Source organism: Pristiophorus japonicus, chromosome 22, assembly GCF_044704955.1.
Source record: "Pristiophorus japonicus isolate sPriJap1 chromosome 22, sPriJap1.hap1, whole genome shotgun sequence".
NCBI lineage: Eukaryota > Metazoa > Chordata > Chondrichthyes > Pristiophoridae > Pristiophorus > Pristiophorus japonicus.
This window is the reverse complement of record NC_091998.1, coordinates 62007307-62031111: the sequence shown is the minus strand read 5'-3', so window position 1 is coordinate 62031111 and position 23805 is coordinate 62007307. Positions and strand designations below refer to the sequence as shown.

At 49.8% G+C, this 23805-nt stretch overlaps 2 protein-coding genes across 3 annotated transcripts in view; both read right to left on the bottom strand.

Annotated features, from left to right (window-relative positions):
- enkd1 (enkurin domain containing 1) overlaps positions 1 to 6964 on the bottom strand; it is a 41012-nt gene extending 34048 nt beyond the window's left edge. Inside the window, exon 1 of the mRNA XM_070866245.1 lies at positions 6605 to 6964. Within this exon, the coding sequence (XP_070722346.1) occupies positions 6605 to 6703 (99 nt within the window). The 5' untranslated portion in view covers positions 6704 to 6964. The remainder of the gene's footprint in view (positions 1 to 6604) is intronic.
- Positions 6965 to 12775: 5811 nt separating this feature from the next.
- Positions 12776 to 23805, bottom strand: part of ikbkb (inhibitor of nuclear factor kappa B kinase subunit beta) — a 100457-nt gene continuing 89427 nt past the window's right edge. For both annotated transcript variants that reach the window (XM_070866243.1, XM_070866244.1), the window contains exons 19-22: positions 22979 to 23126; positions 21512 to 21642; positions 14462 to 14561; positions 12776 to 13479 (exon numbers count right to left, since the gene is read on the bottom strand). In XM_070866243.1, coding sequence (XP_070722344.1) covers positions 13447 to 13479; positions 14462 to 14561; positions 21512 to 21642; positions 22979 to 23126 — 412 coding nt within the window. In that variant the 3' untranslated portion in view covers positions 12776 to 13446. The remainder of the gene's footprint in view (positions 13480 to 14461; positions 14562 to 21511; positions 21643 to 22978; positions 23127 to 23805) is intronic.

The following is a 23805-nucleotide window of genomic DNA, read 5'->3' as shown; positions in this document are numbered from 1 at the left end:
GAGGAAGCTTGCTGGGAACATAAAAACTGACTGCAAAAGCTTCTATAGACATGTGAAGAGAAAGACATTAGTAAAGACAAACGTAGGTTCCTTGCAGTCAGAATCAGGTGACGTTATAATGGGGAACAGAGAAATGGCAGATCAATTGAACAAATACTTTGGTTCTGTCTTCACGAAGGAAGACACGAATAACCTTCCGGAAATACTAGGGGACCGAGGGTCTAGCGAGAAGGAGGAACTGAAGGAAATCCTTATCAGTGTTGGAGTGGATTTTCGGACATAGCAAAGCATGATGGGTAAGCCTTTCCACTAAATGAACTTTGTACCAAGAAGCCTATCTGCTGTCCCTGATATGAACTCTGCAGCAACAAGTGACTCCTGGCCAGGTGCAGGCCACTGTTTCATAGAAAGCTTTGCAACAGAATAACTAACCAAAAAGAAGATACAGAGGAAGGGCCCCAAACTCGCTCTATGCTTTCAGGTTTCACTAGGACTAAAAAGTTGTATGTAAATGAATTGCGTTGCCTTATGGATTGATTGGTTGTATGTAAATGAATTTAAACGATTGTATTCCGCCCCCTGTAAACTGCTTATAACCCCGCGGCACAAGGCACTCGGGGAGAAGGTGATTCGCAGGTCGCGGGACCTCAACTCTTCTCCCAGAGCTCTGTTAGCAATAAAGTTGTCTCTCTTACTTTACTAGAGTCTATGTGAATTTATTTTCACTAACAAATGTCAGGAAATTGTGTTAGGGAAATTGATGGGATTGAAGGCCAATAAATCCCCAGGGCCAGATATTCTGCATCCCAGAGTACTTAAGGAAGTGGCCCTAGAAATAGTGGATGGATTGGTGATCATTTTCCAACAGTATCGACTCTGGATCAGTTCCTATGGACTGGAGGGTAGCTAATGTAACCCCACTTTTAAAAAAAGTAACGATAGAAAACGGGTAATTATAGACCGGTTAGCCTGACATCGGTAGTGGGGAAAATGTTGGAATCAATTATTAAAGATGAAATAGCAGAGCATTTGGAAAGCAGTGACAGGATCGGTCCAAGTCAGCATGGATTTATGAAAGGGATATCATGCTTGACAAATCTTCTAGAATTTTTTGAGAATGTAACTAGTAGAGTGGACAAGGGAGGAATAGTGGATGTGGTGTATTTGGATATTCAAAAAGCTTTTGACAAGGTCCCACACAAGAGATTGTTGTGCAAAATTAAAACACATGGTATTGGGGGTAATGTCTTGACGTGGATAGAGAAACTGGTTGGCAGACAGGAAGCAGAGAGTCGGGATAAATGGGGTCTTTTCAGAATGGCAGGCAGTGACTAGTGGGGTGCCGCAGGGCTCAGTGCTGGGACCCCAGCTATTTACAATATACATCAATGATTTAGATGAAGGAATTGAGAGTAATATCTCCAAGTTTGCATGCAGGTACAGCAGGCGGTTAAGAAAGCAAATGGCATGTTGGCCTTCATAGCGAGGGGATTTGAATACAGGGGCAGGGAGGTGTTGCTACAGTTGTACAGGGCCTTGGTGAGGCCACACCTGGAGTATTGTGTACAGTTTTGGTCTCCTAACTTGAGGAAGGACATTCTTGCTATTGAGGGAGTGCAGCGAAGGTTCACCAGACTGATTCCCGGGATGGCGGGACTGACCTATCAAGAAAGATTGGATCAACTGGGCTTGTATTCACTGGAGTTCAGAAGAATGAGAGGGGACCTCATAGAAACGTTTAAAATTCTGACGGGTTTAGACAGGTTAGATGCAGAAAGAATGTTCCCAATGTTGGGGAAGTCCAGAACCAGGGGTCACAGTCTGAGGATAAGGGGTAAGCCATTTAGGACCGAGATGAGGAGAAACTTCTTCACCCAGAGAGTGGTGAACCTGTGGAATTCTCTACCACAGAAAGTAGTTGAGGCCAATTCACTAAATATATTCAAAAGGGAGTTAGATGAAGTCCTTACTACTCGGGGGATCAAGGGTTATGGCGAGAAAGCAGGAAGGGGGTACTGAAGTTTCATGTTCAGCCATGAACTCATTGAATGGCGGTGCAGGCTAGAAGGGCTGAATGGCCTGCTCCTGCACCTATTTTCTATGTTTCTATGACACTAAGCTGGGTGGCGGTGTGAGCTGTGAGGAGGATGCTAAGAGGCTGCAGGGTGACTTGGACAGGTTAGGTGAGTGGACAAATGCATGGCAGATGCAGTATAATGTGGATAAATGTGAGGTTATCCACTTTAGTGGCAAAAACGTGAAGGCAGAATATTATCTGAATGGCGGCAGATTAGGAAAAGGGGAGGTGCAACGAGACTTGAGTGTCATGGTACATCAGTCATTGAAAGGTGGCATGCAGGTACAGCAGGCGGTGAAGAAGGCAAATGTTATGTTGGCCTTCATAGCGAGGGGATTTGAGTATAGGAGCAGGGAGATCTTGCTGCAGTTGTACAGGGCCTTGGTGAATATTGTGTTCAGTTTTGGTCTCCTAATCTGAGGAAGGACGTTCTTGCTATTGAGGAAGTGCAGCGAAGGTTCACCAGACTGATTCCCGAGATGGCAGGACTAACATATGAGGAGAGACTGGATCAACTGGACCTGTATTCACTGGAGTTTAGAAGAATGAGAGGGGATCTCATAGAAACATATCAAATTCTAACGGGACTGGACAGGTTAGATGCAGGAAGAATGTTCCCTATGTTGGGGAAGTCCAGAACCAGGGGTCACAGTCTAAGGATAAGGGGTAAGCCATTTAGGACCAAGATGAGGAGAAACTTCTTCACTAAGAGAGTTGTGAACCTGTGAAATTCTCTACTGCAGAGTTGTTGATGTCAGTTCGTTAGATATATTCAAGAGGGAGTTAGATATGGACCTTATGGCTAAAAGGATCAAGGTGTATGGAGAGAAAGCAGGAAAGGGGTGCTGAGGTGAATGATCAGCCATGATCTTATTGAATGGTGGTGCAGGCTCGAAGGCCGAATGGCCTACTCCTGCACCTATTTTCTATGTTTCTTATAACAGCACCGATGCTGAAGATAGCACTTTGGAACAGACAGGTTGGAACAGTCACTCAAAAGAAACGTTCTTATTAAAGGAATGATTAGGAAAGATGAATTTATACTGGGACACCGAGCATCGGTACACTAAGGATGGACGAAAGACAAGTTCCCACTCATAAGCATCAAGTTGCTAGTTCTGGTGAAGTGGCAGAAGGTCGTGAAAAGGAAAGTAGGAAAGTCACTGGGCAAGTTGACTTTTATCAGGCTCTTCATCGAGGAAGAATTTCTTCTCTCAGAGGGTTGTAAATCTGTGGAATTCACTGCCCCGGAGAGCTGTGGAGACTGGGTCATTGAATATATTTAAGGTGGCTATAGACAGATTTTTGAATAAGGGAGTGAAGGGTTATGGGCAGCAGGTAGTGAAGTGGAGTTGAGCTCAAGATCAGATCAGCCATGAACGTATTGAGTGGCGGAGCAGGCTCGAGAGGCCAAATGGTCTACTCCTGCTCCTATTTCTTATGTTCACTGAGCCTCACAAACCAGGGAATCCTGTGATGTGCTTGTAGATGGAATGGCGTAATCCGTGAAGTCTTCCACACAGAGAGTAGGCAAAAAAAAACGAACCCTCTCTCCCCACGCCCATCCTGAATCATTTTATTGCACAGCCAAGTGATGTGCTCAAAAGTGGGATCGAAAATTCGTGGGAATGTGCTAAACTGAGTGCCCCCCTCCCTGGGGATGGGGGGCTGGGGAAGGAAATTTACAATGGAGTGGGGGGGAGAGTACTAAGAATATGCTCGTCAATGTAAAAAGTAATGTCACTGGGGAGACGCACCATGCATTACATTTGTCAAGCCGCTTTGTGTGAAGAAATTGATAGAAACATAGAAAATAGGTGCAGGAGTAGGCCATTAGGCCCTTCGAGCCTGCACCGCCATAAAATGAGTTCATGGCTGAACATGCAACTTCATGAGGCCATATGTTGGTGCCCCGCAAAACCCTTCGTTTTGCAGCGTTCGCTTCTCCTGTCAGCTCGTTGGCCACGAAGTATTGGTCGAGGCGCTCCACGAAGGTTTCCCAATCATCTCCCTCCGAAAATTTCTCCAGGATGCCCACTGTTCTCTGCATCATTGAGGTGGGGTTCGTCATCGGTATCTCGTTGCCAGTTGTAGTGTATGAATAAAGAGTCTGACCAGATACTGTGAGCTCAAAGTAAAGTGTGACCGTAGTCTTTTATTGCAGGTCTCCAGAGTGCCTCTCCAGCCTGTGAGGCCTCCTTAAGTAATGGTGATCCCAAGTGATTGTGAGATCCCTTGGGACTCCAGGGGATGAGCCCTCTGGTGGTTAAACAAGGTATTTACAGGTTTACATATATAACACCAACCACAAACCATCTTTTCTTGCGTGTACAGTGGCAATCATATGGAATGAAGTGAAATTTGTAATTGTCGCGACCTAATGCATCATGTGTGAGATGCTTCGCAATCTTCCAACATAATTATCGCTGCCAACTGCACACAAATGGGGAAGAGACAGAGCAACAGATGAGGAGGGAGTCTCACCATCAAGACAACCCTACTAAGAGGAAGTACTCCCATTAGGACTCTTTTCAAAAGAAAGAAAAAAGACTTGGATTTATATAGTGCCTTTCACGACCAGACGTCTCAACGCGCTTTACAGCCAATGAAGTACCTTTGGAGTGTAGTCATTGTTGTAATGTAGGAAACGAGGCAGCCAATTTGCACACAGCAAGCTCCCACAAACAGTAATGTGATAATGACCAGATAATCTGTTTTTGTTATGTTGATTGAAGGATAAATATTGGCCAGGACACCGGGGATAACTCTGCTGCTCTTCTTCAAAATAGTGCCATGGGAATTTTTACGCCCAATTGAGAGCAGACGGGGCCTCGGTTTAACGTCTCTTCTGAAAGACGGCACCTCTGCCAGTGCGGCACTCCCTCAGCACTGCACTGGAGTGTCAGCCAGTCTACTACTGGAGTAGATTTTTTTTGTGCTCAAGTCACTGGCGTGGGACTTGAAGCCCCCAACCTTCTGACTCAGAGGCGGGAGTGCTACCCACTGAGCCACAGAGCAACAGATGAGGAGGGGTCTCACCATCAAGGCAACCCTAATAATAATAAAAACAGAAAATGCTGGAAATCTAAGCAGGTCAGGCAGAATCTGTGGTGAGGAAGCAGAGTTAACGTTTTGGGTCGATGACACCGTCAGAATTCACATCTGTGGAGAGGAACCAGATTCCAGCATCCGCAGTATTTTACTTTTGTAATAGTACAATAATCCTGACACAGGTGACAAAGAGGACTCTTTACAGTCTAAATCTGATTAAAGAGGGAGTGTCTACTTCAGGACCTCTTTTTGAGGAAGGAATGTCCTCATCTGGATACATTTGAAAGAAGGATTTTTATTATCAGGTTACCCTTTTTCAAAGACTGTTTCCATCAGGGCCCCCACCCACCCCACCCCACCCCTCGCAGCTCCAGAGGCACAGGCCTGTTAGTGTGTGAGGCTTCCTGGAGCACAGAACCTGGGGCTCAGAACTCCTGTCCTTGGGCGGGTTTCTGCGCTCACCGCTGAGGGAGCAAGGCCCAGAAGCAGCAACTCCATGGAGCCAGGCCACCCCGGGCCATAGCAACGGGGAACATGAGCATCCAGAGCCATAGCAACGGGGAACCAGAGCATGGCGGGCCATAGCAACGGGGTTCTTGACCATTGCGGGCCATAGCAACAGGGAAAGGCCGCAGCCACGGCCATAGCAACGGGGAACATGAGCATCCCGGGCCATAGCAACAGGGAACCAGAGCATGGCGGGCCATAGCAACGGGGTTCTTGACCATTGCGGGCCATAGCAACAGGGAAAGGCCACAGCCATGGCCATAGCAATGGGGAACATGAGCATCCAGAGCCATAGCAACGGGGAACCAGAGCATGGCGGGCCATAGCAACGGGGTTCTTGACCATTGCGGGCCATAGCAACAGGGAAAGGCCGCAGCCACGGCCATAGCAACGGGGAACATGAGCATCCCAGGCCATAGCAACAGGGAACCAGAGCATGGCGGGCCATAGCAACGGGGTTCTTGACCATTGCGGGCCATAGCAACAGGGAAAGGCCACAGCCATGGCCATAGCAATGGGGAACATGAGCATCCAGAGCCATAGCAACGGGGATCTTGACCATAGCAACGGGGAAAGGTCGCATTACGGGCATAGCAACGGGGAAAATGAATATCAAGGAACCCATAGCAACGGGGATCTTGACCATTGCGGGCCATAGCAACGGGGACGGTGAACGAAGAGGATGCGTCTGCGGAGCTGCTCGAGGTGGGCCTGTGCCTGGGCCTGGGCCTGCTGCGCCGCCGCCGCCGCCTCGATCCATGTCCCCACGCCGCCGCCGGGCCTTGCCGAGGACGCGGTGCGCTGGCAGTACGACGACAGGCCCCCGGCTTCGCAAGGCCGGATCCGAGCGGGAGCGGGAGCGGGAGCGGAGGCCGACGATTGCCCGGAGCTGGAGGCGGCCGCCGGAGTGGAGAAAGGCGGCGGCGCCGGCCACAGGGCGGCCGAGCGGCCCGACCCCATTGAACTCACCCGCGCCGTCGGCTCGTCCGTCCGCCTGCCCATCGCCGCCACGCCGCTGACCCGCAAGGTCACCTGGCGCTTCGTGACGCACGGCAGCAGCCAGACCATCCTGCAGTACTCGAGCTACAGCGACATCGTGTCGTTCAACGCCTACTTCCGGCAGCGGGTCCGCTTCCAGCTCGACAGCGGCTCGCTGACCCTGAAGGCCGCGGGGCTGGAGGACACGGGCCTGTTCGAGGCGGAGCTGGGCGACAACACGGCCGGCAGCACCATCGAGTACCGCGCCGTCGCTTTCCTGCTCGACGTGCAGCCGCGCCTGCGGACGCCCCGCGTGGCGCAGACCGCCGCCGCCGCGGACACGGTGGCGCTGAGCTGCTCGGCCGCCGGCCACGCGGTGTGGCAGCGAGACGGCGAGCGGCTGGCCAACAGCTCGCGTGTGCGGCTCCAGCCGCGGCCCGGCGGCGGCGGCGGCACCACGCTGCTGATCCGAGGCCTGTCGGTGGCCGACTGCGGCCTGTACACCTGCACCGTCAGCAACGCCGTCAGCGCCAGCAGCAACTCGCTCTTCCTGGCCCCGGCCGGCCTGTTCGTCGGCCTGCTCTACACGCTGCCTCTGTCGGCCGCCGGCCTGGTCGGCGCCGCCGCGTCGTCCGCCGCCGCGGCCTTCGTCTTCTTCGTCGCCCTCCGCCACCCGGTCGCTCGCACCCACCAGCAGCAGCTGGCCGCCGCCCTGGTCACCTTGCAGCTCGCCGCCTCCGCCTGCCTGCTGCTGGCCAGCCTCCTGTCGCTCAGCGACAGCGGCCTCTCGGCGTGGTACCGCGGCGTGGCCGGCCTGGGCTGCTGCTGGGCTCTGACGATGGCCATCTATGTCTCCGTCCTCTTGCTCGGCCAGGCTCCCGCCTTCCTGTCGCACAAGCTGCACCGCGGCCTCATACTCGCCTCTGGACCCGTCTCCGTGCTGCCTTTGGCCGCGGTCGTTCACAAGGCGACAGAGATTGCCGTCCGCTGCCGCTGCCGATACGAGGTTCTGGTCGTCAGGAGCGTTCTTGCTGTGCTGGTCTACATGTTCGCCGTGGGCTTGTTCGTCCTCTTTTACACCGTCTACGTCCTTCAACCTTACGAGCTGCGACAAAAGCTGCAGAAAGTCAAACGGGCGCCTCACAGACGAGCAGTTCTCTAGCATTGCCCAACATTGCCGGCAGGCACGGGCTCTTGTGTCTGTCTCACTTGTGTCCTCTGCCTCTCCTTTACACAGACCGCTCTGGTTAAACGAAAGAGCTGCAAATAACCTGCACAAACTTCCAATTGCTGGTTACTCAACTCTTTAAAAGCAAGGAATTGTCTGCAGACACAGAACTCTTTTTGGTTGGATAACGAAATAAACCCTTTTTTTGTTTTTTTGTTTTTTTGTTTTTTTTTTGGACTTTAAAAAAAAAAAAATTTTTGGTGCCATAAAATTATAAGTGCCCCCTATAAAAGGGGAGGGGGACACTAAAACCGGCATCTGCAGACACAGACCTCAGGAACGACACGACCAATTGTTATTTATCATTTTCACTGTGTTCGTGCTATTTTTAAATAAAATGAAACAGCGGTTGCAACAAACCAAAAAAAAAATGAGCGTCCCGGGCCATAGCAACGTGGAATGGTCCATCTTACACAACCTTGTTTTTAAATACAGGGCGGTTAGGAGATGAAATGTGCTAGATAAGAACATATTAGGAGCAGGAGTCGGCCATTTGGCCCCTCGTGGCTGCTCACCATTCAATAAGACCATGGCTGATCTGATCCTGGACTCGGCTCCATTTCCCTGCCCGCTTCCCATAACCCCTCGACTCCCTTATCATTCAAAAATCTGTCTATCTCTACCTTAAATATATTCAATGACCCAGCCGCCACAGCTCTCTGGGGCAGAGAATTCCAAAGATTTACAACCCTCAGAGAAGAAATTCCTCCTCATCTCAGTTTTAAATGGGCGACCCCTTATTCTGAAACTATGTCCCCTAGTTCTAGATTCCCCCAACAGGGGAAACATCCTCTCTATCAGGCCCCCTCAGAATGTATAACCCACGGGAGCAGAATTTGTAACCTTGAAGTGGATAAATATTTTAAAATATCTAAGGTGAATACTTAATCCCATGCTCCTGCTCACACCCTTTAATTTGTTACTTTTTCAAGCAATTATATTATTTTATGCAGTCTCAAGCTGTTCATGTTTAAAGAAAACCTATAGGCGGTAAGGTTTGCCAACTGTCCAAGATTGTCCCAGCATCTCCAGGAATTAAAGATTAATCTACCGATACCATAAGAGGAAAATCATAGGGGCATTAAAAATAAATGTTTCTTTTCTTTTCTTTTAACTCTTCTGTTCATTGTAAAACATTGAAGATGGGGGAAAAAAAATCGATTTGACTGACATCATCCAATTGGTTCTGAGGAACAGTCATCGACCGAAACCCTGAACCCTTCCAGCCCCTCTCCACAGGAGCTGCCTGACTTGCTGAGGGGTTCCAACATTTGCCGTTTGCATTTCAGGATTCCAGCATCCGGAATATTTTGCCTTTGGTTTGACAAAGCATCTGGTTGGCTTTTCAATTGGAGCAGGATAGCGAGGATGGACACGTCAGGTGACCAATGGCGGGAGCGTCGGGGTGGGAGATCATGTGATGAAACCTGGAACGTGTCCAACCAGAATGGACATGTATTCCTGTCAGCAGACTGGGCTGCAGTGGGGTTGTGGCTTCAGTTCCTAAATTCACTTCCAACTTTAATTAATCTCAATAACTAATGCTCCCAAATTATCACATCAAGTAAGTGGATAAAATTGTCGTTTAAAAATGACACGTTGTGGTGTCAAATTTCTAGGCTCATTACATAAAAAGTAGTATGTCCTGTCTAATGCCAGGCAGGTAACATTAAAGGTCATCATCTTCATAGGCAGTCCCTCGGAATCGAGGAAGACTTGCTTCCACTCTTAGAATGAGTCCTTAGGTGGCTGAACAGTCCAATACGAGAGCCACAGTCCCTGCCACAGGTGAAACAGATAGTCATTGAGGGTAAGGGAGGGTGGGACAGGTTTGCCGCACGTTCCTTCCACTGCCTGCGCTTGATTTCTGCATGATCTCGGCGATGAGACTCGAGGTGCTCAGCGCCCTCCCGGATACATTTCCTTCACTCGGCGGTCTTTGGCCAGGGACTCCCAGGTGTCGGTGGCGATGCCGCACTATCAGGGAGGCTTTGAGGGTGTCCCTGTAACGTTTCCTCTGTCCACCTTTGGCTTGTTTGACATGGAGTTCCGAGTAGAGCGCTTGCGTTGGGAGTCTCGTGCCTGGCATGCGGACAACGTGGCCTGCCCAGCGGAGCTGATCAAGTGCAGTCAGTGCTTCAGTGCTGGGGATGTTGGCCTGGTCGAGGCTGCGAATGTTGGTGCGTCTGTCCTCCCAGGGGATATATAGGATCTTGGGGAGGCATTGTTGATGGTATTTCTCCAGCGACTTGAGGTGTCTACTGCACATGGTCCATGCCTCTGAGCCATACAGGAGGGCGGGTATAACTACAGCCCTGTAGACCATGAGCTTGGTGGTATATTTGAGGGCCTAGTCTTCGAACACTTTTCCTCAGGTGGCCGAAGGCTGCACTAGCGGCACACGGGAGCCTTTTATCAACAAAAGCAGACAACATTAAAGGAAGATCAATACAAGCAACCTTTACATTGCCCATTTTGATCCTAGGAGCATGAGCATTGAATGTCAGCTGTAAGCTCTGTTGCATTGCCAACACCACGGTTACATTATCAATTTTAATCATAGAATCATAGAAATTTTCAGCAGTGAAGGAGGCCATTTCGACCCATTGTGTCCGTGCTGGCCGACAAAGAGCTATCCAGCTTAATCCTACTTTCCAGCTCTTGGTCCATAGCCCTGCAGTTTACGGCACTTCAAGTGCACATCCAAGCACTTTTTAAATGTGGTGAGTGTCTGCCCACCCTTTCAGGCAGTGAGTTCCAGACTCCCACCACCCTCTGAGTGAAGAAATGTTTCGTCATCTCCCCTGTACACATAAGAACATAAGAAATAGGAGCAGGAGTAGGCCATACAGCCCCTCGAGCCTGCTCCACCATTTAATACGATCATGGACTCAGGTCCACTTCCCGGCCCGCTCCCCATAACCCCTTATCGTTTAAGAAACTGTCCATTTCCATCTTAAATTTATTCAATGTCCCAGCTTCCACAGCTCTCTGAGGCAGCGAATTCCACAGATTTACAACCCTCAGAGAAGACATTTCTCCTCATCTCAGTTTTAAATGGGCGGCCCCTTAGTCTAAGATTATGCCCTCTAGTTCTAGTCTCCTTTAACAGTGGAAACATCCTCTCTGCATCCACCTTGTCAAGCCCCCTCATAATCTTATACGTTTCAATAAGATCACCTCTCATTCTTCTGAATTCCAATGAGTAGAGGCCCAACCTCCTCAACCTTTCCTCATAAGTCAACCCCCTCATCTCTGGAATCAACCGAGTGAACCTTCTCTGAACAGCCTCCAAAGCAAGTATATCCTTTCGTAACCTACCAATTATTTTAAATCTATGCCACCTGGTTGCTAAGGGAAATAGGTCCTTCCTATCCACTCTATCTAGGCCCATCATAATTTTATACACATCAATAAGGTCTCCCCTCAGCCTCTGTTACAAAGTCTATCCAATCTTTAATATGATTTATTTCTTCGTTGACTTTACCAATATGGCTGTGTGGCAAACTCCTTATCTTATTATTGAGACTGAATTGGCTATGGATGACTCCATAGTTCAGGCAATGGGACAATATTAGCTGTTGAACACAATTGGCGTTGCACTGTCTCCGATCTCTCTGACTGATGGCCGTTTCTTTAAGCCCTACCAGTTACGAGTCTTGACTTACCCATGTTACACGGAGTTTAAAGAAAGAACTTGCATTTATATAGCGCCTTTAATGTCCTCAGCACATCCCAAAAGCACCAATGAAGTACTTTTGAAGCATGGTCACTGTTGTAATATAGGAAACACAGCAACCAATTTGCGCACAGCAAGCTCCCACAGACAGCAATGAGATAATGACCAGTTAATCTGTTTTTAGTGACATTGGTTGAGGCATAAATGTTGCTGCCAAGGGATCTTTTGCATCCATCTGAGGGGCCTCGGTTTAATGTCTATTCTGAATTATAGCACTGCCAACAGTGCAACACTCCCTTAGCACTGCACTGGAAGTGTCAGCCTAGATTATATGCTCAAGTCCCTGGAGTGGGTCTTGAACCCACAACCTTCTGACTCAGGTGAGAGCGCTACCCACTGAGCCACAGCTGACACCTATGAGAAAGCCATTGTAAAGTTACCTGATGGATCAGTTAGCATGGTACTAAGCTGTACAGGTCAGGAAGCTTAAAGTATGAAACCTGATATTGCTGAGCTAGCTGATCCAAGTAGCGGCAACGATAGGGGAATTTTACAACCGTTCTCCGAGAGGGAGAAGGAAGAAAAGGAATCCAACCATGGTTCCTGCTCCCAATCATTCACCATCATCATCATCATCATAAGCAGTCCCTCGGAGTCGAGGAAGAATTGCTTCCACTCTTAACATGAGTTCTTAGGTGGCTGCACTGTCTCTGTCACAGGTGGGACAGATAGTCGTTGCGGGTAAGGGGTGGGTGGAACTGGTTTGCCGCACGCTCCTTCCGCTGCCTGCACTTGATTTCTGCACGCTCTCGGCGACGAGACTCGAGGTGCTCAGCGCCCTCCCGGATGCGCTTTCTCCACTTAGGGCGGTCTTGGGCCAGGGACTCCCAGGTGTTGGTGGGGATGTTGCACTTTATCAGGGAGGCTTTGAGGGTCCCAATCATTACGCAGTGATGGTAAGCACACATTCCTGGGTCAACGAAGGACAGGATTATGGTCACTCGCAGTCTGCGCTCTCACAGGACGGGCAGCCACTTGGACAAGGTATCAGGAACCTGTGTCCCAGCATGGTATCAGGGGGCGTTCAGTGCCCAGTGCCCAGCACCCTGCACCCCAGCAAACCATCAGCACCTTCAGACGGGCAGGGAACAACATTGGAAGAGGACTGCTTTTTAGAAAAAACATCAGCTGTATTCATTTGAACTTTGTTTTCACTGACGTCACACACAACAAAATAACACACAGACAGACAGGATGGAGGCGGCACCGAATACAAGGCACTTTTATTTATTTTTTAAAATAGCTTATGCTGGGATCTCGGTGCAGATCTAGATTGCTCGTTACCTCCAGTTAGCCTGCGATTAGGATCTGCACTGCCAGGAACTAGCTCAAACAAAGCAGTTTGTTTCTTATCTGACGCCTCCTGAGCTGGAGTCAGAAGTCTTCGCTCCTACCAGGAGCCAGAGTCCAGGATAGCCCACCCCTCTCTCCTCCCCGTCCCCCCCACCCACATCAGATGCAAGATGGAACACTCCACAGTAGCTGGTTCAACATCTCCAAGCAACAAGTTCTGAGCCACAGGAATATACCCAGCCCTGCCTGAGATGGCAAACTGGGAAATGGATAAGATTATTCCTGAGAGATGAACATTCTCATCCCATATGCATGGAGCCAGATAGAAATTTGAACCTGGGATTGTTGACCATGAAGAGGTTTGCTGGCAGGAGGCAACAATGGCCGATCTTTACCGGGTAAAAGTATATGAAGGGCTTTTTAGCCCCCAAAACATGAGTCGCCGATGCAACCTGCATTCATACTTCCCTCTGCATTACCCAATTAATTTGAAGACCCTTGTTTATGTAATAAGATAGTCACAGCTGATTGAAGAGGAATTTCCACACCCACTGCCCAATTCCAGCGGTCTCCTCATTGGCTGGAAAGCCAACTCCAATCCAATGACTGAAACAAAGAACAAATAGGGATAACTTAGTTGATCTTCTTGCTCATTATTTTTTGTAGCAAATGTTGTGCTTTTGAAGTGAGGGATGTTAGTGCTGGGAATGGAACAGCTTTCAGTCCAGGCACCCAGTGTCGGTAACAAACATTCACAGTTCCAATAGAGCACGGGTTAGGTACAGAGTAAAGCTGCCTGTACACTGTCCCATCAAACACTCCCAGGGCAGGTACAGCACGGGGTTAGATACACAGTAAAGCTCCCTCCACACTGTCCCATCAAACACTCCCAGGGCAGGTACAGCACGGGGTTAGATACACAGTAAAGCTCCCTCCACACTGTCCCATCAAACACTCCCGGGGCAGGTACAGGGGGTTAGATACAGAGTAAAGCTCCCTCTACACTGTCCCATCACACACTCCCAGGGCAGGTACAGCACGGGTTAGATACAGAGTAAAGCTCCCTCTACACTGTCCCATCACACAGTCCCAGGACAGGTACAGGGGGTTAGATACAGAGTAAAGCTCCGTCTACACTGTCCCATCACACACTCCCAGGGCAGGTACAGCACGGGTTAGATACAGAGTAAAGCTCCCTCTACACTGTCCCATCACACACTCCCAGGGCAGGTACAGCACGGGGTTAGATACAGAGTAAAGCTCCCTCTACACTGTCCCATCACACACTCCCAGGGCAGGTACAGCACGGGTTAGATACAGAGTAAAGCTCCCTCTACACTGTCCCATCACACACTCCCAGGGCAGGTACAGCACGGGGTTAGATACAGAGTAAAGCTCCCTCTACACTGTCCCATCACACAGTCCCAGGACAGGTACAGCACGGGTTAGATACAGAGTAAAGCTCCCTCTACACTGTCCCATCAGACAGTCCCAGGACAGGTACAGCACGGATTAGATACAGAATGAAGCTCCCTCAGAAGTTGAAAGTAACTAGAAATCAGGTAAAGTGTTGTAATCTCAGCCTCACCTGCAAGGAGTTCTCGTGGTCCTGAATCGTCTCCTGCATGGCAGTTAGAAGCTGGCTGCGGAAGTTCTGACTTTCTTCAATCACCACAAGGGACTCCTCACTGAAGGGAAAAGGAAGGAAACGTTCTTGAAAATCCTTGGATCCAACTCCTACGCATCAACCATTTTTCCGTCTCTGCATTTTTCCTATAGTCCTCCCAACACACCACCCATTGTACGCACTCATTCGCCATTCCCACCCACCATGACTCAGTGGGTAACATTGTTGCCTTAGAGTCAGAAGGTTGTGGGTTCAAGTCGCACTCCAGAGTCTTGAGCACAAAAGCCAAGGCTGACATTCCAGTGCAGTACTGTAGGAGTGCTGCACTGTCAGAGTCGGGGGGGAGAGAGCGAGTCGGGGGGGGAAGAGAGCGAGTCGGGGGGGGAAGAGAGCGAGTCGGGGGGGGAAGAGAGCGAGTCGGGGGGGGAAGAGAGCGAGTCGGGGGGGGAAGAGAGCGAGTCGGGGGAGGGGGAGCGAGTCGGGGGAGGGAGAGCGGGGGGGGGGAGCGAGTCGGGCGGGGGGGGAGCGAGTCGGGCGGGGGGGGAGAGAGAGGGGGGAGGGGGAATCGGGGAACGAGTGGGGGGAGCGAGTCGGGGGAGGGGGAGAGCGAGTCGGGGGAGGGGGAGAGCGAGTCGGGGGGAGGGGGGAGCGAGTCGGGGGAGGGAGAGCGGGGGGGGGAGCGAGTCGGGCGGGGGGGGAGCGAGTCGGGCGGGGGGGGAGAGAGAGGGGGGAGGGGGAATCGGGGAACGAGTGGGGGGAGCGAGTCGGGGGAGGGGGAGAGCGAGTCGGGGGAGGGGGAGAGCGAGTCGGGGGGAGGGGGGAGCGAGTCGGGGGGAGGGGGGAGCGAGTCGGGGGAGGGGGGAGCGAGTCGGGGGAGGGGGGAGCGAGTCGGGGGAGGGGGGAGCGAGTCGGGGGAGGGGGGAGCGAGTCGGGGAGGGTGGAGGGGGGGAGAGAGCGAGTCGGGGGAGGGGGGGAGAGAGCGAGGGGGGGAGAGAGCGAGTCGGGGGAGGGGGGAGAGAGTGAGTCGGGGGAGGGGGGAGAGAGCGAGGGGGAGAGAGCGAGTCGGGGAGGGGGGAGAGAGTGAGTCGGGGGAGGGGGGAAGAGAGCGAGTCGGGGGAGGGGGGGAGAGAGCGAGTCGGGGGGGGGGAGCGAGTTAGTTGTTAGTTTTTTCACTGTTGTTGATAATTCACTTGATGGTCATTTCCATCGTGCTTTAGATCGATAGATACCAATTCCAGTGTTTTTAGTTACCCTTTTTTATTAGTATCTCAGTCTTTCCGAGGTCAATCTCTTCGAGGTCTTTTAGAGGTCAGTGTCTTTGCATCTTAGATTTCAGTCTCTTCGATTGTTAGTGTTCGGTGTCAAGTGTTTTCGTGGTCAGGATCTCAGTGATTTCGAGGTCAGTGGATTGACTACCAGGGCAAGCCAGCGGGACCTGTTGTAGTGTTCTCTGTGGGAACTCCAGGACACTTCTTGCATCCTGGATAACCTCGCGTGCAAGAACTGGCACCAAGCTCGAGCTCAAGACCTTGAGCAGCGGCTGGAGTCACTACTGTGCACCCGGGAGCTTGAGACTTTCCTGGATCGTACGTTCCGGGAGGTAGTCATCCCACTGCCACAGGAGGTGAGGGAATGGGTGATCACGAGACAGGGTAGGAGGACTACACAGGTGTTGCAGGAATCCCCCAAGCCAGTGACACTCGCTGACCAGTTTTCAATTTTGAATACCGGGAAGGGTGATGAGGAGAAACTTCTTCACTCAGAGAATTGTGAACCTGTGGAATTCTCTACCACAGAAAGTTGTTGAGGCCAGTTCGTTAGATATATTCAAAAGGGAGTTAGATGTGGCCCTTACGGCTAAAGGGATCAAGGGGTATGGAGAGAAAGCAGGAAACGGGTACTGAAGATGAATGATCAGCCATGATCATATTGAATGGTGGTGCAGGATCGAAGGGCCGAATGGCCTGCTCCTGCACCTATTTTCTATGTTTCTACGTTTCCTTGGAGGAATGCAGACCGAATCAAACTCCTGTCACCACAGGAGATTTGACTGCAGACAGGGGAAATGCTGTGTTTTTAAAAAAAATTTGTTAATGGGATGTGAGCATCGCTGACAAGGCTGGCATTTATTGCCCATCCCTAATTGCCCTTGAGAAGGTGGTGAGCTCTCTTCCTGAGCCACTGCAGTCCGTGCTGTTAGGGAGTGAAACATAGAAACATAGAAAATAGGTGCAGGAGTAGGCCATTCGGCCCTTCTAGCCTGTACACAATACTCCAGGTGTGGCTTCACCAATGCCCTGTACAACTGTAGCAACACCTCCCTGCCCCTGTACTCAAATCCCCTCGCTATGAAGGCCAACATGCCATTTGCTTTCTTAACCGCCTGCTGTACCTGCATGCCAACCTTCAATGACTGATGTACCATGACACCCAGGTCTCGTTGCACCTCCCCTTTTCTTAATCTGTCACCATTCAGATAATAGTCTGTCTCTCTGTTTTTACCACCAAAGTGGATAACCTCACGTCTAAATCATTAATGTACAGTGTAAACAGCTGGGGCCCCAGCACAGAACCTTGCGGTACCCCACTAGTCACCGCCTGCCATTCTGAAAAGTACCCATTTACTCCTACTCTTTGCTTCCTGTCTGACAACCAGTTCTCAATCCATGTCAGCACACTACCCCCAATCCCATGTGCTTTAACTTTGCACATTAATCTCTTGTGTGGGACCTTGTCGAAAGCCTTCTGAAAGTCCAAATATACCACATCAACTGGTTCTCCCTTGTCCACTCTACTGGAAACATCCTCAAAAAATTCTAGAAGATTTGTCAAGCATGATTTCCCTTTCACAAATCCATGCTGACTTGGACCTATCATCTCACCTCTTTCCAAATGCGCTTCTATGACATCCTTAATAATTGATTCCATCATCTTACCCACTACCGATGTCAGGCTTACCGGTCTATAATTCCCTGTTTTCTCACTCCATCCTTTTTTAAAAAGTGGGGTTACATTGGCTACCCTCCACTCAATAGGAACTGATCCAGAGTCAATGGAATGTTGGAAAATGACTGTCAATGCATCCGCTATTTCCAAGGCCACCTCCTTAAATACTCTGGGATGCAGTCCATCAGGCCCTGGGGATTTATCGGCCTTCAATCCCATTAATTTCCCCAACACAATTTCCTGACTAATAAGGATTTCCCTCAGTTCCTCCTCCTTACTAGACCCTCTGACCCCTCTTGTATCCGGAAGGTTGTTAGTGTCCTCCTTAGTGAATACCGAACCAAAGTACTTGTTCAATTGGTCCGCCATTTCTTTGTTCCCCGTTATGACTTCTCCTGATTCTGACTGCAGGGGACCTACGTTTGTCTTTACTAACCTTTTTCTCTTTACATATCTATAGAAACTTTTGCAATCCGTCTAAATGTTCCCTGCAAGCTTCTTCTCGTACTCCATTTTCCCTGCCCTAATCAAACCCTTTGTCCTCCTCTGCTGGGTTCTAAATTTCTCCCAGTCTCTGGGTTCACTGCTATTTCTGGCCAATTTGTATGCCACTTCCTTGGCTTTAATACTATCCCTGATTTCCCTTGATAGCCACGGTTGAGCCACCTTCCCTTTTTTATTTTTACGACAGACAGGAATGTACAATTGTCGTAGTTCATCCATGCAGTCTCTAAATGTCTGCCATTGCCCATCCACAGTCAATCCCTTAAGTATAATTTGCCAATCAATCCTAGCTAATTCACGCCTCATACCTTCAAAGTTACCCTTCTTTAAGTTCTGGACCATGGTCTCTGAATTAACTGTTTCATTCTCCATCCTAATGCAGAATTCCACCATATTATGGTCACTCTTCCCCAAGGGGCCTCGCACAACGGTATTGCTAATTAATCCTCTCTCATTACACAAGGTGCTGTTAGGGAGGGAGTTCCAGGATTGTGACCCAGCGACGATGAAGGAACGGCCGATATATTTCCCAGTCAGGATGGTGTGTGACTGGGAGGGGAACGTGGAGCTGGTGGTGTTCCCATGCGCCTGCTGCCCTTGTCCTTCTAGGTGGTAGAGGTCGCGGGTTTGGGAGGTGCTGCCGAAGAAGCCTTGGCGAGTTGCTGCAGTGCATCTTGTAGATGGTGCACACTGCAGCCACGGTGCGCCGGTGGTGGAGGGAGTGAGTGTTGAAGGTGGTGGATGGGGAACCGATCAAGCGGCTGCTTTGTCCTGGATGGTGTCAAGCTTCAAGTAGTCATAGGGAATCAATAGTTAGGGGCATAGACAGCCATTGCTGTAACTGCAAATGTGATTGCCAAATGGTATGTTGCCTCCCTGGTGCCAGGGCATCACGTAGTGGGTGCAAGACACTTTGCAAGGGAAAGAGGACCAGTCAGAAATCCTGCTCCATGTTGGAACCAATGACATGGGTAGGAATAGGTTTGAGGCCCTTCAGGCAGAGTTTCAGGAGCGAGGAAATTTTTTTTTTTAAAAGCAGGACATCAAAGCTAGAAATCTCAGGATTGCTCCCAGTGCCATGTGCTGGTGAGTATAGAAACAGGAAGATAGTGCAGGTAAATCCATGGCTGGAGAAGTGGTGCAGGAAGGAAGAGTTCAGATTTTTGGGGCATTGGGACCGGTTCTGGGGGAAGGGGGCACCTGTACAAGATGGATGGGTTGTACTTGAACAATGACGGGGCCAATATTCTCACTGAGAGATTAATTAGAACTGTCGGGGAGGGTTTAACCTATTTGGCAGGGGGGAGGGGAATCAGAAAATAGCAGAAAGGAGCAGCAATGAGATCAGAGGACAGAGAGATATAAACAGCAGTAAGATTAGAAATATCCCAAAGATTGCAGGGACAAGATTGAGGAAAAAAGCAAAAGTGACGAAGGAGGTATTGAATTGTGTGTATGTCATTGTCCGTAGTGTAACTAATAAGGTTGGTGAGCTGCAGGCACAAATTGCCACATGAGATTATGATGTGGTTACATTATGACGTGGTTACATTAACTGAGACATGGGTCAAACAAGGCCAGGAATGAGTTCTTATATTCCTGTCTACCAAGTATTCAAGAATGTTAGAGAAACATAGAAACATAGCAAGTAGGTGCAGGAGCAGGCCATTTGGCCCTTCGAGCCTGCACCACCATTCAATATGATCATGGCTGAGCATGCAACTTCAGTACCCCATTCCTGCTTTCTCTCCATACCCCTTGATCCCTTTAGCCGTAAGGGCCATATCTAACTCCCTTTTGAATACATCTAACGACCTGGCCTCAACAACTCTCTGTGGTAGAGAATTCCAAAGGTTCACAATTCTCAGAGAGAAGAAGTTTCTCCTCATCTCAGTCCTAAATGGCTTACCCCTTATCCTTAGACTGTGACCCCTGGTTCTGGACTTCCCCAACATCGGGAACATTCTTCCTGCATCTAACCTGTCAATCCCGTCAGAATTTTATATGTTTCTATGAGAGCCCCTCTCATTCTTCTAAATTCCAGTGAATACAAGCCTAGTCGATCCAGTCTTCTTCATATGTCAGTCCTGCCATCCCGGGAATCAGTCTGGTGAACCTTCGCTGCACTCCCTCAATAGCAAGAATGTCCTTCCTCAGATTAGGAGACCAAAACTGCACACAATACTCAAGGTGTGGTCTCACCAAGGCCCTGTGCAACTGCAGTAAGACGTCCCTGCTCCTATACTCAAATCCCCTCGCTAAGAAGGCCAGCATGCCATTTGCCTTCTTTACTGCCTGCTGTACCTTCAATGACTGATGTACCACGACACCCAGGTTTCATTGCACCTCCCCTTTTACTAATCTGTCACCATTCAGATAATAATCTGCCTTCCTGTTTTTGCAATCAAAGTGGATAACCTCTCGCTTATCCATATTATACTGCATCTGCCATGCATTTGCTCACTCACCTAACCTGTCTAAGTCCCCCTGCAGCCTCCTAGCATCCTCCTCACAGCTTGCACTGCCACCCAGCTTAGTGTCATCTGCAAACTTGGAGGAAAAGGAGAATAGGGCGTGGCATCATTGATTAAGGATTATGTTACAGAAACAGATCGGATACACTCGATGGTTCTGGAACTGAATCTATGTGACTTGAGTTGAGGAACAGAGAAGGTGCTGTAACATTGTTGAAAGTTTTTATATGGCACTCCAAACAGTGAGAAGAAGTTCGATGAGGAAATTTGTCAGCAAACTTCAAAGGTGTGTAACAAAAATAGGGTAGTAATAATAGGACGAAGGGTAGGGAAGGAGAGGAATTTCTGATATGTGTTCAAGAGAACTTTCTCGAGCAATATGTCTCCGGTCCAACAAGGAAGGAAGCAGTGTTGGATCTGGTTCTGGGAAATGGAATTGGTAAGTGGCATGTGTTACAGTAGGAAATCATCTAGTGAACAGTAATAATTCAGTTTAAAGTAATTATGGAAAGAGACCACAAAATATCAGGAGGTAAAAATGCTCAACTGGAGAAAAGCTGCTTTCAGTGATTTAAGATGGGACCGAGCAGGTGGACTGGAAAAGGTGACTGCAGGATTGCCAAGACATGGAGGGCTTTCAGGGAAGAGACAGTTCAGGTACAAACGAGGCAGTTCCTTTGAAAGGAAAAGTTCGGAGTGTTCCCCTTGGATGATTAGGGGGTTTTGATAGAGTAGAGAGAGAAAAACTGCTCGCTCTGGTGAGAGGGTCAATGACCAGAGGTTGGAGATTCACAATCATTGGCAAACGACCGAGCGGGGAGATGAGGAGAAATCTTTTCACTCGGAGAACTGTCAGGATCTGCAATGCTCGACCTGAACAGGTGGTGGGAGGTGATTCCAGAAATAATTTTAACTGGAGCTGGAGAGGTGCTGGAGGATGAGGAACTTCCAGGGCTATGGACAAAAAGTGGAGGGGAGGGGGGTTGGTGGGACTAAGCACGACTGCTCTTTTAATGGCCGGCACAGGCACGACCGGCCAAATGGCCGTCCTCAACGCTGAGAGTTTCTACAATCTGTGATAACTTACGTATTTCTGGATCTGTCCGAGAGCAGCATGCTGGCCCCGACACGGGGAGGAGAGATGGACTGGCTGGGGGCAGACAAGCGGTTGGCACTGACGTTCTCCGGACTTCCACTGACCGGCCCGCGCACTTTACTCTGAAAGAGATGGTAAGAAAGTTCAGCTCACACATGCAGTATAACTGAGGGCAGTACTCACACAGGCAGTATAACTGAGGGCAGTACTCACACAGGCAGTATAACTGAGAGCAGTACTCACACAGGCAGTATAACTGAGAGCAGTACTCACACAGGCAGTATAACTGAGAGCAGTACTCACACAGGCAGTATAACTGAGAGCAGTACTCACGCAGGCAGTATAACTGAGGGCAGTACTCACACAGGCAGTACTCAAACGGGCAGTATAACTGAGAGCAGTACTCACACAGGCAGTATAACTGAGGGCAGTACTCACACAGGCAGTACGCACACAGGCAGTACTCACACAGGCAGTATAACTGAGGGCAGTACTCACACAGGCAGTACGCACACAGGCAGTACTCACACAGGCAGTATAACTGAGGGCAGTACTCACACAGGCAGTACTCACACACGCAGTATAACTGAGGGCAGTACTCACACGGGCAGTATAACTGAGGGCAGTACTCACACGGGCAGTATAACTGAGGGCAGTACTCACACGGGCAGTACTCACACGGGCAGTATAACTGAGGGCAGTACTCACACAGGCAGTATAACTGAGGGCAGTACTCACACACGCAGTATAACTGAGGGCAGTACTCACACAGGCAGTATAACTGAGAGCAGTACTCACACGGGCAGTATAACTGAGGGCAGTACTCACACAGGCAGTATAACTGAGAGCAGTACTCACACGGGCAGTATAACTGAGGGCAGTACTCACACGGGCAGTACTCACACGGGCAGTATAACTGAGGGCAGTATAACTGAGGGCAGTACTCACACGGGCAGTATAACTGAGAGCAGTACTCACACAGGCAGTATAACTGAGGGCAGTACTCACACAGGCAGTATAACTGAGGGCAGTACTCACACAGGCAGTATAACTGAGGGCAGTACTCACACAGGCAGTATAACTGAGGGCAGTACTCACACAGGCAGTATAACTGAGGGCAGTACTCACACACGCAGTATAACTGAGGGCAGTACTCACACACGCAGTATAACTGAGGGCAGTACTCACACAGGCAGTATAACTGAGAGCAGTACTCACACGGGCAGTATAACTGAGGGCAGTACTCACACAGGCAGTATAACTGAGGGCAGTACTCACACAGGCAGTATAACTGAGGGCAGTACTCACACACGCAGTATAACTGAGGGCAGTACTCACACACGCAGTATAACTGAGGGCAGTACTCACACACGCAGTATAACTGAGGGCAGTACTCACACAGGCAGTATAACTGAGGGCAGTACTCACACACGCAGTATAACTGAGGGCAGTACTCACACAGGCGATCTTCAGCAGGTGCCAGAGTTCCTTCTGTCGTTTCTCCTGCAGTTTCATCACCAGCTTCTCATCGTCGCCCATGTGTTGGAGCACCAGCTCGAGCTGGGGCAGCAGATCGATCACTTTCTGCTTACAGGCCAGTGTTTTACTGCACCAGAACACAACGCAGCCCGAGGTCAGGAGACAGCCCAGTCCGCGTACAACACCCATTCGCAATATAAAGACACCATAGAATCAGAGAAATTGACAGCACGGAAGGAGGCCATTCGGCCCATCGTGTCCGTGCCGGCCGACCAAGAGTTACCCAGCCTAATCCCACTTTCCCGCTCTCAGTCCGTAGCCCTGTAGGTTACGACACTTCAACTGCACTTCCAAGTACTTTTTAAATGTGGTGAGGGTTTCTGCCTCTACCACCCTTTCAGGCCGTGAGTTCCGCCCCAGACCCCCACCACCCTCTGGGTGAAGAAATATTTTCCTAACTCCCCTCTAAACATTCTACCAATGACTTTAAATCTGTACCCCCTGGTTTTTGACATCTCTGCTAAGGGAAATAGGTCCCTCCTATCCACTCTATCTTGGCCCTCATAATTTTATACACCTCAATTAAATCTCCCCTCAGCCTCTTCTGCTGCAAACACAACAACCCCAGCCGATCCAATCACCTGATAAATAAGCCAGCACCACTATATTCCAGCGCACAGCAGTCCCGTTCTCCTGCAGTCTACAGGTTTTACCAAATCACCACGACTTGAGGCTGTCCCTCGATGCCCTTGAGAAGGTAGTTCACCATCTTCCCAAAGGGCAGCTAGGAACAGGCAATAAATGCC